General features: G+C 34.5%; 3 protein-coding genes across 5 annotated transcripts; all 3 read right to left on the bottom strand.

Annotated features, from left to right (window-relative positions):
• Positions 1–1,560: 1,560 nt before the first annotated feature.
• Positions 1,561–4,601, bottom strand: LOC104097820 (uncharacterized). The gene is made up of 2 exons (XM_009604438.4): positions 2,890–4,601; positions 1,561–2,537 (listed from the first exon to the last, which is right to left on the bottom strand). The coding sequence occupies exons 1-2, from the start codon at positions 3,287–3,289 to the stop codon at positions 2,503–2,505; spliced, it is 435 nt and encodes a 144-aa protein (XP_009602733.1). The 5' UTR covers positions 3,290–4,601; the 3' UTR covers positions 1,561–2,502.
• LOC138907546 (uncharacterized) lies at positions 3,344–3,907 on the bottom strand. The gene is made up of 2 exons (XM_070198145.1): positions 3,791–3,907; positions 3,344–3,703 (listed from the first exon to the last, which is right to left on the bottom strand). Exons 1-2 carry the CDS (start codon positions 3,905–3,907, stop codon positions 3,344–3,346), a joined length of 477 nt encoding a protein of 158 aa, XP_070054246.1.
• A 1,294-nt stretch (positions 4,602–5,895) lies between the features above and the next one.
• LOC104097818 (uncharacterized) lies at positions 5,896–7,865 on the bottom strand. 3 transcript variants are annotated; one of them, XM_018771369.3, is made up of 3 exons: positions 7,593–7,865; positions 7,434–7,512; positions 5,896–6,967 (listed from the first exon to the last, which is right to left on the bottom strand). In XM_018771369.3, the coding sequence occupies exons 1-3, from the start codon at positions 7,682–7,684 to the stop codon at positions 6,167–6,169; spliced, it is 972 nt and encodes a 323-aa protein (XP_018626885.1). In that variant the 5' UTR covers positions 7,685–7,865; the 3' UTR covers positions 5,896–6,166. The 3 variants fall into 3 exon arrangements, with proteins under 3 accessions (XP_018626885.1, XP_033512422.1, XP_009602731.1); XM_033656531.2 differs by having other exon boundaries at positions 7,619–7,863; XM_009604436.4 differs by having other exon boundaries at positions 7,623–7,862.
• Positions 7,866–11,560: the final 3,695 nt, after the last annotated feature.

Raw genomic sequence — 11,560 nt, 5'->3', positions numbered from 1 at the left:
AAGTAAGTAATGGAAAAATTATTTATTTGCACTTGGTGTTAACAACAAACTAATTTCTTAACATTTATAAATTAAAGTAACAATGCATATTAATTAATATATAATCATGATTAATAAATATGCATATGAAAATATATGTTTTGCACTCAAAGTTTAGTGTAAATCGGGAGAAAGTAAACTATGTTCAATGTCGTTAGGTATATAACTCATCCTTATACAACAAAGATTAGGCGCAAAAAAAATCTAATGCCGTACTTTAAGACTAGCTGATTTGATAACGCACACATCAACACTCAATGCAAGGGGAACTTTCAAGATGATATTAAGTCATCCGAGTGCTTTAAAGGGATAAAGGTCAAGCTTAAAAGTCCAATTGAAGGATCAAGTTAGCTAAGGGTTGTTTTAGTCATTTTGTTATTAGTTAATAGGTACTTTAAATAGTACATTTAGCGTTTATTTCATTTACTAGATTTTGGGAATTGTTCTTGTAAACATCTTGAATCGATTTGGATTTGGAGAAATTCTAGTTAGGGTTTTGAGAGGAAAATTTGAGAACACAGAAGAATGAGAGAAATGTTTTCGGCCAAAACTAAAATATCCAGCGGGCGTTTTCTATTTATATCTGGCCCATTTACAAAAGAGTGACTATTACAAAAATGCCTAAACTATACATATATAGCTAATACATTTATGCGTGGCTATGAACAAATAAAATAACAGCGACCCAATATTCAAGTCTTCCTTATTGGGCCTGAAGCCAAGTAATCAGATAGCCCAATACCGCCCTTCAAGTTGGAGGGGGAGAACACCTTCAACTTGGACAGGAAAGAATGGTGAAGCACCCAATAAGCAGCTTAGTGAAGATGTCTGCAAGTTAATTGGAAGTAGAAACATGAAATAACTGGATTAAACTATCTCCCAACTTCTTCCGGATAAAGTGACAGTTCACCTCTATATGCTTGGTCCTCTCATGAAAAACTGGATTCTTAGCAATGGTGAGCCATGTGAGTTCAGCCACCACTTTACTGAGAGCCATATATTCAACTTCAACTGATGAAAGGGAAACAACAGGTTGTTTCTTATACTTCGAGGCCACCAAACAATCACCCAAAAAGAGACAGAAATCAGAAATAAACTTGCGAGTATCAGGGCAAGCTGCCCAATCACTATCCGAATAGGCTGTGAGAGTGCAATCAGGAGAATTAGAATAGAACAACACAACATCAATGGTGCCCTTCAGATATTTCAACATATGTAAGGCAACAGTCATATGAGGCAATCTGGGTGCTTGCAAAAACTGACTTAAATGTTGCATACCAAAACAAATGTCAGATCTGGTATGAGTCAAGAACAATAACTTTCAAATTAAGCTCATGTATCTCTCAGGCTGGGAAAACAGTTCCCCAGAATCAACCTTCAACTTGGAATTCATATCTAAAGTAGAATTTTAACCATGTTTAATAGCAACAATAAGGAATTCAGATCTAGTTGATCCATAGCAACACCTGGTTGATCCATATTGTTTGGAATTCAGATCCAAACAATAAAACTTGTATCCCATTTTGGCAAAAGAATATCCTAGAAAGACACATTTTAGAGCCCTCGGTTGAAGTTTATCCCTTTGTGGAATTAGGACAGTTGCATAACATAGGCAACCAAAGGATCTTAGGTGAGAATAACAGGGTTCCTTCCCATATAATACTTCAAAAGGTGTTGTTGAGCAATTTAGAAGATAGTCTATTGATGATATAAGTGGTTGTCAACAAGCAGTCCCCCAAGAACCTAAGTGACACTTTGGACTGAAAAAGAAGCGCTCTAGATGCTTCAAGCAAAGTTTTATGCTTTCTCTCTACTACCCCAATTTGTTGTGGTGTATGAGGACAACTGGTTTGATGAATGATTCCACTATCAGAAAAGAAGGAAATAGCTGTGTGACTGGATCCAAGTTCTAATGTATTGTCACTCCTAATGGTCTGAACATGTACATTGAATTGAGTTTTGACCAGAAGAACAAAGGCTTTTAGAAGAGAAAAAGCATTACTCTTGGACCCCATTAAGTGAGTCCAAGTAGATCTACTAAAGTCATCTACAATTGTCAAAAAATATCTGGAACTAGAATAAATAGGAGTGTGATAAGGTCCCCAGGTGTCAGCATGGATGAGTTGAAAGGGCTTAGTAGTCTGGATGCTACAATTAGGAAAGGGCAATCTAGTTTGCCTACCCATAGGGGACACATTGCAAGGAAAGCATTGTTTAGCAAAAACATAAATAGCAGAAATAGTTTTCATTCTCACAAAAGATACATGTGCATGTCTTTGATACCAAACAATGTCCATATTATTTAATACAGCTTTATTACAAATAGAAATGGAAGTATTTACAGATGTAGAATTGTGACTAGAATCAATAGAGTATAAGCTGCAGGAAGTAAAGTTTTCAGTAACAGAGTTCTGTGGAAGAGATGTTAAAGGCAACTCAGACTTGTAGAGTCAATCATCCACTCTACCAAGCTCCAAAGGCTTCTTTAGAAAATGGTCCTGGATAAAACATCCAATGTGAGTGAACATAACTATACAACACAATTGATGTACTAGTTTATTCACAGAGATCAAGTTGTGATGGAAAGAAGGAACATAAAGCACATTGTGCAAGGTAATGGATTCATCTAGGGAGTAAGAACATGTGTTTGTGACTTCCACCTTATAACCATTTGGAAGTAATACCAGGTAAGGAACAATTAAAGGTATTATGTTAAAAAGGACATCTTTATTTGAGGTCATGTGACAGTGGCTCCAGAGTCAATTATCAAAATTATTTTTTTGAAGTTAGTGGTTTGTGTCAGCATACAAGAACTAGAACCAGACCCTAAAGAATCAGACAACAATATACCAGCAAAATTGGTAGATGCCATGAGATTGGATAGAGAGATGGAATCAGATAGTTGGGATTGCTGAAGAAGATTTATCAGCTGAGTGTACTGCTGCTGTGTCAAACCAGGCACTCCAGATCTTTGACCCTCATAATGTACAATAGCACCACTGTTGGTACCAGGAGTAGGGCTAGAGAGATGAGAGTTGGATTCAGTGGGGAACTCACTTTCTGCAGTAACATTAGCTGCAACTCTCTTGCCTTTAGTAAACTTGAAATTAGGAGGGAACCCATGAAGCTTGTAACACTTATCAACTAAGTGCCCAGGATTCTTGCAGTACTTACAAAAGAGATTACTCAGATTTTCCTTAGTCTGATCAAAATCTACCCTTTGATTATACTGTCTCTGAGGCTGAATCATAGGTGCCTTGTTGATGAGACCAGACACATTAAAAGATGCAGACTCAGAACTGAATTATGAACCAGGATTAACCTGTCTTTGTTTTTCATCTTGGAGTAGTATGTTATAAGCATTTTCAAGTGATGAAAGTGGTTGCAACATTAATATGTTACTCTTAACCCCAACATATATGTCATTTAGACCCATAAGGAACTGGTGGACTTTGTCCTCTTCTTCCTCTTTCAGAATTTCAGCCTTAATGGGACATGCACATGTATTTACCTTATTATTGCGAATTACTCTTAGTTCATCCCATAATTTCTTAAGTTTATTGAAGTAGGATGCTATGTCAAGAGCTCCTTGCATAGTGGAAGCAAGCTCTTTCTTTATTTCAAAAACCTTGGTCCCATTTACAGTCCTAAAACTTTTATTTAACTATTCCCAAATACTTTCAACAGTTTGTGAATATTGAACACTTTTAGCAATTTCTGGAGAAACTGAACTGGTCAAAGAAGAAATGACCATGTTGTTACATATGCTCCACTGTTTAATATGTGGTGAACTGTCCGCCGGTTTGGGACAAGTGCCATCAACTAATCCAATCTTATTTTTAGCAGATAAGGACACAATGACACTCATTTTCCACCTGCCAAAACTAGTACCAGAAAATGGTGTATGGACTAAAGAAATCCCAGGTATATCATAGGGATGGGGGGGACATAGGATTAGAGGAATCGATTACACTAGCGTTGCTTATACCCTCAGTACTACCCATGATATAACCACAAAATTATACCAATACAGATATCAGATGACAGAACTCTCAGAATTTGAGAAGCAATCAATAGTTCTACAGGTTCTAAAATCGTAGATTTTTTAGAAAAATTACGATATTACCAAGCTCTTTTGCAACCGAAAAGAGTACGGCCTTAATAAAAACGCGACAATGTCCAAAATCAAGAAATTGAGAAGACGACTGGAGACCGTAATTGAAAAATCCTAGCTTCAAAATACTCCAACAAACCCTAGTTTCGACAATAACATTCAACAACTTAGCAACAATAGAAATCCCCAAATCGATGAAGATGTTGGAGGTTTTGACCATAAATTAAAGGAATTTTGAAGAAATAGGGGAATCGGTTTTGAGATACAAAAATCGATTTTTGAATTTTCTCCAAAAATCGTCAAGGGTACCATCACTCGACTAAGTGTGACGAGATCAATCAGGATCCATGCTTTGATACCATGTAAACATCTTGAATCGAGTTGGATTTGGAGAAATTCTATTTAGGATTCTGAGAGGAATGTTCGAGAACACAGAAGAATGAGAGAAATGTTATGGGCCAAAAATAAAATATCCAGCAGGCCTTTTTCTATTTATATCTGGTCATTTACAAAAGAGTGACTATTACAAAATAAGCCTAAACTATACATATACAACTAATACATTTATGTGTGACTATGTACAAATGAAATAATAGCGGCCCAATCTTCAAGTTTTCCTTATTGGGCATGAAGCCAAGTAATCAGATAGTCCAAAAGTTCTCTTGCATCTGTCTTTGAACCTCTCTTGGATAGATTCATGTGTGATTATCTAATGTATGAGTTCATATCTCTCTCCCTTGGATTTAATTCTAGCAATTAAATGTGTTTTAGTTGCTAGATTATCCTTTCTTTCCTCTAAGTTTCTTCCTCCCTTTGTATTTCTAGATTGATCCTTGCTATCTTATCTTGTTATTATTTTGTCTATTTGTTGCTTTCGCGTATTTTTAATTAGTATCATGATTAGTATTATCAAATGCAATGCATCAATAACAAATCTTTCGAGTCACATGTGACAATTGGCAAAGAGGTCCAGGAAAGAATGTAACCAATTACTATTGGATCATATAGCAATTTGCACCAGAATACAAAGATGATCAATTAAAATGACCTCAGAATCACATGATCAACTTGTACGACTTCAGGGACGTGTGCACTTTAGAAGAAAGATTCAAATGGACATGCGCAAATTGGTAAGGCAAATATGGGAGTCACAATAAACAACTAAATTCTTTATCTGGAGATTAAGAACAAATGGTCTATTTTGATGGAGTTATTGCGGGCAGCTGCTCAGTCATCGTCTCTGACCCCATCGTTGAGCATCTAAACCTTATATTTACGCTTGTTTTCTTTTAATTTTTTTTCTAATAGTGGGAAAGAAGCGATGAGAGGAATGTAGATAGTAAGAAACGAACTTAAACTTATTGTGTGGAAAACTTTAATTGATAAGTGATAACACTAGATTATAAGCAATATTGGAGAACTCTACAGACTACGGTTTCAATTTGTTATTGCAACCTTTACTTTCTCTGCGTGTGTATAAATATTTATGTATATACTTATTACTTTTATAGTAAGGTTTCTGCTCAATTATTCACTCTGATGCAGATGAGCAATGCTGCGTTGGAAACTTCTTTGTAGTGTAACAACATTCACATTGTTGTATATAGTTTATGACTTAAGTTTGAATCGCTTTCCAGGTTTCTATTCTTATTTATTTTTATGATTTAAGCATTATAGTCAACAAAATTTATATACTTATCTCTGTCCAACTCAAAAAGGTGACAGTTTGGAGTCGTATGCTCTATTTAATCTCATCATTGAATATGATATTAAGAAAGTTTAGATAACAACAAAGTATCTGAGTATTCTGAGAAAGTTAATACATATTGTGACAAATATATGTCACACCTCAAACTAAATGAAGAAGCAAGAATCACAAAACATCTGATCAACTTATATATCTTCCTCTTGTTTTTTCAACTTACTACTTTGTTTCTTTACACAATTTTATAATCATAAGCAATATTGAGCACTTTCGAGCAAGAATACATCTATTTCTCATAAATATGAACATCAAGCGTCTGATCCAAACAAAGCCTTGATAACGCCAACGAAATCATGTTTGTAACCATCTGCATGGAAATGCTGTGGTGGGATGATCTTAGTGTACAAATAGAAGGCCCAACAAGCAATTGCAGGCCCAACCCAAAATATCCAATGTCCATTCCAGAGATGGCCTCCTCTAACAAGAGCTGCTCCAAAACACCTCGCTGGATTCATCCCAGCTCCGGCGTACCCCTTTTTTCCAGTGACGGTGGTCGAGATGAACACAAGTAGGCCTAATACGAGCCCAACGATGGACATGACAGTGACAAGCCCTAGTGACTTGGCTTGACGATGATCATAGGCCATCCAAACTGAAGCAAATAAAAATACAAATGTGCAAAAGATCTCTAGCCAAAAGGCTTGGGCCGTCTCTAGGCCCACAGTAATTGGGCCATTTGGGCCTGGTAATATTACCGTGAGAGTGCAACCACCAAGTGAGAAAGTTTGTTCAATACTACTGCTGACCACTGCTTTGAGCGCTAGTGCACCTAAAGCAGCGCCGATACACTGTGCCACAATGTAAATTATGGCTCTTGACATGGAGATAATTCCGACAAGGGTGGCGGAGCAGGAAATGACCGGATTGAGGTGGCCGCCAGACACCGGGAACACGGCAAGGAGTAGAATGGTGATCGTAATTGCAGCGAGAATTGACATGATTAAATTTGGCATTTTAACATCACTTTCGAGGGTAGAAATAACTATGTTGTCCAACATGAAAACTAGAACTGCCGTGCCCAGAAGCTCTCCCACCGATGCTCGCCATACCTATAATCAAAATTTAAAAAGAAATTAAAATGTTAATAAAATACACTACTTGATATACCATTGTCACGTTTAACTTCTCCATAGGTATGCAGAGTTACAACTCTAGCTACTTCAAATATTTCTAGGGTCGTCATATTTGGTACTACTTCTTTTGATGACAGTTATAACAACATTACCATTATGATGATTCATGACTGTTAGATTCTATGGTTCAAGCCATAAATTCTAAATTTAACACTTATTACTTCTCCCTCTGTCCCATTTTAATTGTCGCTTTAACTCAAAAATATTGTCCCAAAATAATTGTCATTATAGGAATTCAGGACTAAATTCAGATGCCTATGAAACTTATGATTCATGACTCAAGAAATTTAAATGTTATTAGAGCTATGCACATATAGTATAGCATTTTCATTTTAGTAAATCTTTGAAAAGGTTGAATAATGATAAAATATATAATACTGACATCCGGAGAAACGAAGTCAGGCAAGCCCAGCCTTTGCGACAGTGTAAGAGGAGCTTTCTTCTTGTTTTCTTCATCTATCCTGATAAAATGGAGTATTCAATAGTAGATTATAAGGACAAAAGAAAGAGATAGAAAAACAAGAAGACAAGATGTTCAGACTTAGGAATTGGGAAAAGAAGGCACACTTGCTTTGGTATAGAGGAGAATTGGGTTTCTTCATCACCCAAAGCATCTCTAGTAGTGGCAGCCATACCAGAAAGAAGAATTTGCTTCAGCTTTTAATGCCTTTATCCTAAATCGTGTGTGCATGGTGGCGTGTTATATATAGCACTACTACTGAGTAACCATTTGTTTTCTTTTTCCCTCTTTGGCAATCTTTAAATGAAGTTTTTGTGAGTCAAGCAAAGATTTCTCAACCATACGCATCACATGTTACAGTTTTTTATTCAATTATTACTACAAAGTAGTACCTATTTTGAAAGCATTCCTGATACGATTGCTTAGATTTGCAAATACATTATTTATTTAACATGTTAATAAATGATAGAAATGATCACCAGCATTATATATATATATATATATATATATATATATATATATATGCAAAAATGAAATATGTCTATTTTCTAATTAGTTGTGTATTGACAGTGCGTCAGTTGGATCTCTCATCATAATTATGAGGTTCAAACTAGTATATTCTTCTACGCATAATTAAAAGATTTGGAACATGATTTGTGGTTTGATATTAAAGCTCCATTGTGTGAGGAAGTAATTAATGAACCCATGGTTAATCAAGTTCTATTTGAAAAATGTAGCTTCTTGCATTTTTTGCTGCACAATTCTGGGTTTTCGGCTGCGCATATATATATATATAAGTAAATGTATGTAAGGTTGTTCTTTTTTTCTTGTCTTTTTATTTTTTCATAACAGTGGTGAAAGGCTCAACTTGCGTGTATATTTTATCGGGCACCTGCTATCTCTTACTAGCGCAAAATCGAGTATAATTTGTGCCCGACCAAAACTTAAGCAAATGAGAAGAAATTATCTACTAATTTTATCCTTTTGTTTTCTTAAATGTCTCTCTCTTTCCCTCCCCAAAAAAGGATAATGGAGAAATTGAATAGAATTGTGCTAACCACCAAAACTTATAATCTAATGGGTCATTTGGTCTAGAGACAAGTTAGGTAGAGATTAGTAATGCAAGAATTTATGAGGGGATTAATTAATGTAGAAATTATAATGCTTGGTATTAGTTAATACATGAATTGTAATGGAAGGATTACTTCTTGTTAGATGTTTGCTATTAGGAAGGTTGGTTTTGTCATTGTACTAATTTAATCCATGAATTATTAAAAGTACTCATATTTTATTTTATATATTTTACCCCACATAAAATAATACATAAATTCTCACATAACTTATGCAATTATTATTAAAAGAATAAGAAGTGTAACCAAATGTTGTATTGGAGTTAATAATGCAAGATTATATGTGGAGATTAAATCTCCTAATAAAACCAACCAAACGACACCTAGCTAATGGTATCTGTGAAAACCGCTCATTAGTTCGATTCTCATTACCTCATTTCTCTTTTTCCTTTCTCTTCCGCGATCCGCTACGTAATGGAAAACAAATTTTTCTTTAAAATAGTCTTGTGGCACTTGAAGAATAGGGGGCGACAATCAATTATCGGGTAGTTGTATTCAATTAATATTTGGAAATGCAATAACGATATACGAATATGGCTATCAATCTTGTTATATGTCAACTTCCAACTATAAATTAAATCCCCCTTTCTCATTATTGCAAATGCTGGCAAGGACCAGAACTTAAGAAAATCATGTTGCCATAAAGGGTACGTACGTAATTCCACAAGCATTCCGCATTAGGTTTCTCTATACTTTTAACCGATTATCTAATACTTCCTTGAGAAAGAAAATGAGAGAAGGAAAAGAATGGGAGATGATCATAAAATTGTCAAAAACAGGCCACCATGTTAATTCTCAATTTGTATCTTCTGTTTATGTGGAAGTATATACTTTTTAAGACAATCAGTTATATAAGCGTCAGGGGATACGTTAGTTCAAAAAATGATTAGCTTTGATAACGAAAGTTCTAATAAAAACTAAAAGCTGGAAATACTAATATTGTTTCGCACTTTTACTTTTAGGGGAAATTTGGATTTACTCGTAGAGAAATACTTCAAAAGCAATAGAATGATATTTAAAGATAAATTCAAATATTAACTGACACTGCAAAATGTTACTAACCAGCTTTAACAAGTCATCTAACTAGTGGCAGAGTGAGAAACTTTAAACAGGAAGAGATGCAAGAATGCGACCCCTAGGTAATTTAAAATAATTTTTGAATCGCTTTTAATTTGTCATTATGTAACAAACTTTCTTTATAATAGGTAGTGATGGCAAAATAAATAATAAATAAAATATTCATCCATATTATTTACTAAGAAATTAGGCTGGATAATGAATTTTTGAAAAATAAATTAAATATAAATAAGATCCATATTATCTACTTAAAAATGAATACTCAATAGACAACCAATGAGTTTAATTTTTACATTTGCATATCAAATTGCGGGTTCCTTAAATTTGGGAGACTAGAAATTCTCCCAAAAGTAATGAGAGTCAAGAAGTCATGAAAAATATAGGTATTCATATTATCCACCGTTTAACCCATTTCTATCCGTATAAAATATGGTAGGTCGAATATTTTATCCATTTTTACATTACGCGTTTTCGACCCGTCCATATCCAACTCGACCTGTATGTTTGCCACCCTAGGTGGATACAACAATTATTCAAACATACCAGCTAGTATTTTCAAAGGAAATCACTGAGATCCCTTCATATTACATGTAGCTCCGCCACTGCATCTGATTTTCTTTTTTATTTAAATGCTTAACATTTATCTTACTTAATTTGTATAAGGATATGTTTCTTGTTCAATAAGAGTTAAAAATTCAATTACATGCATATATAGCTAGCATTAAATGGGAAGCTACTGAAGTGGGAGACGAAGAGTAGTGGATTTGGGGCGTAGACTTTGAGTCAAGAAGTAGAAAGATATCACAATTAGTCTCGACTGCAGAATATAAATTGGGACACATGCATTTATAGTAATTATTCATTAAATGATTCAGATGATCGATGAGGTCTAAGTGCTGTCACATACTTTAGTTACGGACAACTTCCTTAATTTCTTAAATGATCTAGGCTGCTGGACTGACTCTAAACTCTTATAGAGATAAATTATTTACCACCTGATGTTACATTGTCATTGTCAGTATATAAAGTTAATTAGATGCGCTACGGCAATTAAAAACGATATACCTCATGACTTTTACTGGTTTAGAATAACTTTCCATTATTCTATCTTTCAATAGGCGAATTCAAGACTTTAATTTGGTGGATCCAATCAGAGGCGGTTCAAAAGAGTAGGTGACCTAAAGCCAAATCTTTATTTAATAAAATTCTCATATTTTTCATTTTGAAGTTTATTTTTTAGCTTTTTCCGGTGCAAAATTGCTTTATTTTTATTTTATGATCAATTTTTATAGAGTAATTTTTTTCCAATTAATAATGTAACCAATCCATTTAATCTTTATTGAAACTTTGTTGATCTTAAATAAGATTTTTTAATTATAATTTTGATCATGGCCTTCCAAAGCAACGATCATATGCTAAATACTTATATTCTAATTTGGAGCTTTTTCATGAGCTAATTTACTGGAAACGTGTCTACAATAAACTGGAAAAAAAAATTATACAAAACTAAAGTTGTAAACAAAAGTGATTCAAATTAGAGTAAAATAAATATAAAAATGCTGCAGATTTAATTTGCCACCACTTATATTCATAATTACATCAAGCACATCTATTAAAAAATAACATAAAATATGTAACTATGTGACTAATGATTGTGTAACAACAACAACGACAACAACAACAACAACAACCCAGTATAATCCCATTAATGGGGTCTGGGGAGGGTAGTATGTACGCAGACCTTACCCCTACCCTGGGGTAGAGAGGCTGTTTTCAAATGACCCTCGGCATCCTTCCCTCCAAGAACTCCCCACCTTGCTCTTGGGATGACTCGAACTCACA

Source organism: Nicotiana tomentosiformis, chromosome 3 (genome assembly GCF_000390325.3).
Source record: "Nicotiana tomentosiformis chromosome 3, ASM39032v3, whole genome shotgun sequence".
In the NCBI taxonomy this organism is placed as follows: domain Eukaryota; kingdom Viridiplantae; phylum Streptophyta; class Magnoliopsida; order Solanales; family Solanaceae; genus Nicotiana; species Nicotiana tomentosiformis.
The sequence above is the reverse complement of the archived record's forward strand: the minus strand, read 5'-3'. Positions and strand labels throughout refer to the sequence as shown.

Coding starts and splice junctions, on each gene's coding strand:
- LOC104097818 (XM_018771369.3), bottom strand. CDS start 7,684: ATGGCTGCCACTACTAGAGATGCTTTGGGTGATGAAGAAACCCAATTC. Junction 7,513..7,592: donor CTTCTTTTCCCAATTCCTAA/GTCTGAACATCT, acceptor CCATTTTATCAG/GATAGATGAAGAAAACAAGA. Junction 6,968..7,433: donor CTGACTTCGTTTCTCCGGAT/GTCAGTATTATA, acceptor TTTTGATTATAG/GTATGGCGAGCATCGGTGGG.
- LOC138907546 (XM_070198145.1), bottom strand. CDS start 3,907: ATGAGTGTCATTGTGTCCTTATCTGCTAAAAATAAGATTGGATTAGTT. Junction 3,704..3,790: donor GGAGCATATGTAACAACATG/GTCATTTCTTCT, acceptor ATTTGGGAATAG/TTAAATAAAAGTTTTAGGAC.
- LOC104097820 (XM_009604438.4), bottom strand. CDS start 3,289: ATGATTCAGCCTCAGAGACAGTATAATCAAAGGGTAGATTTTGATCAG. Junction 2,538..2,889: donor GGCATCTACCAATTTTGCTG/GTATATTGTTGT, acceptor TGTTTTATCCAG/GACCATTTTCTAAAGAAGCC.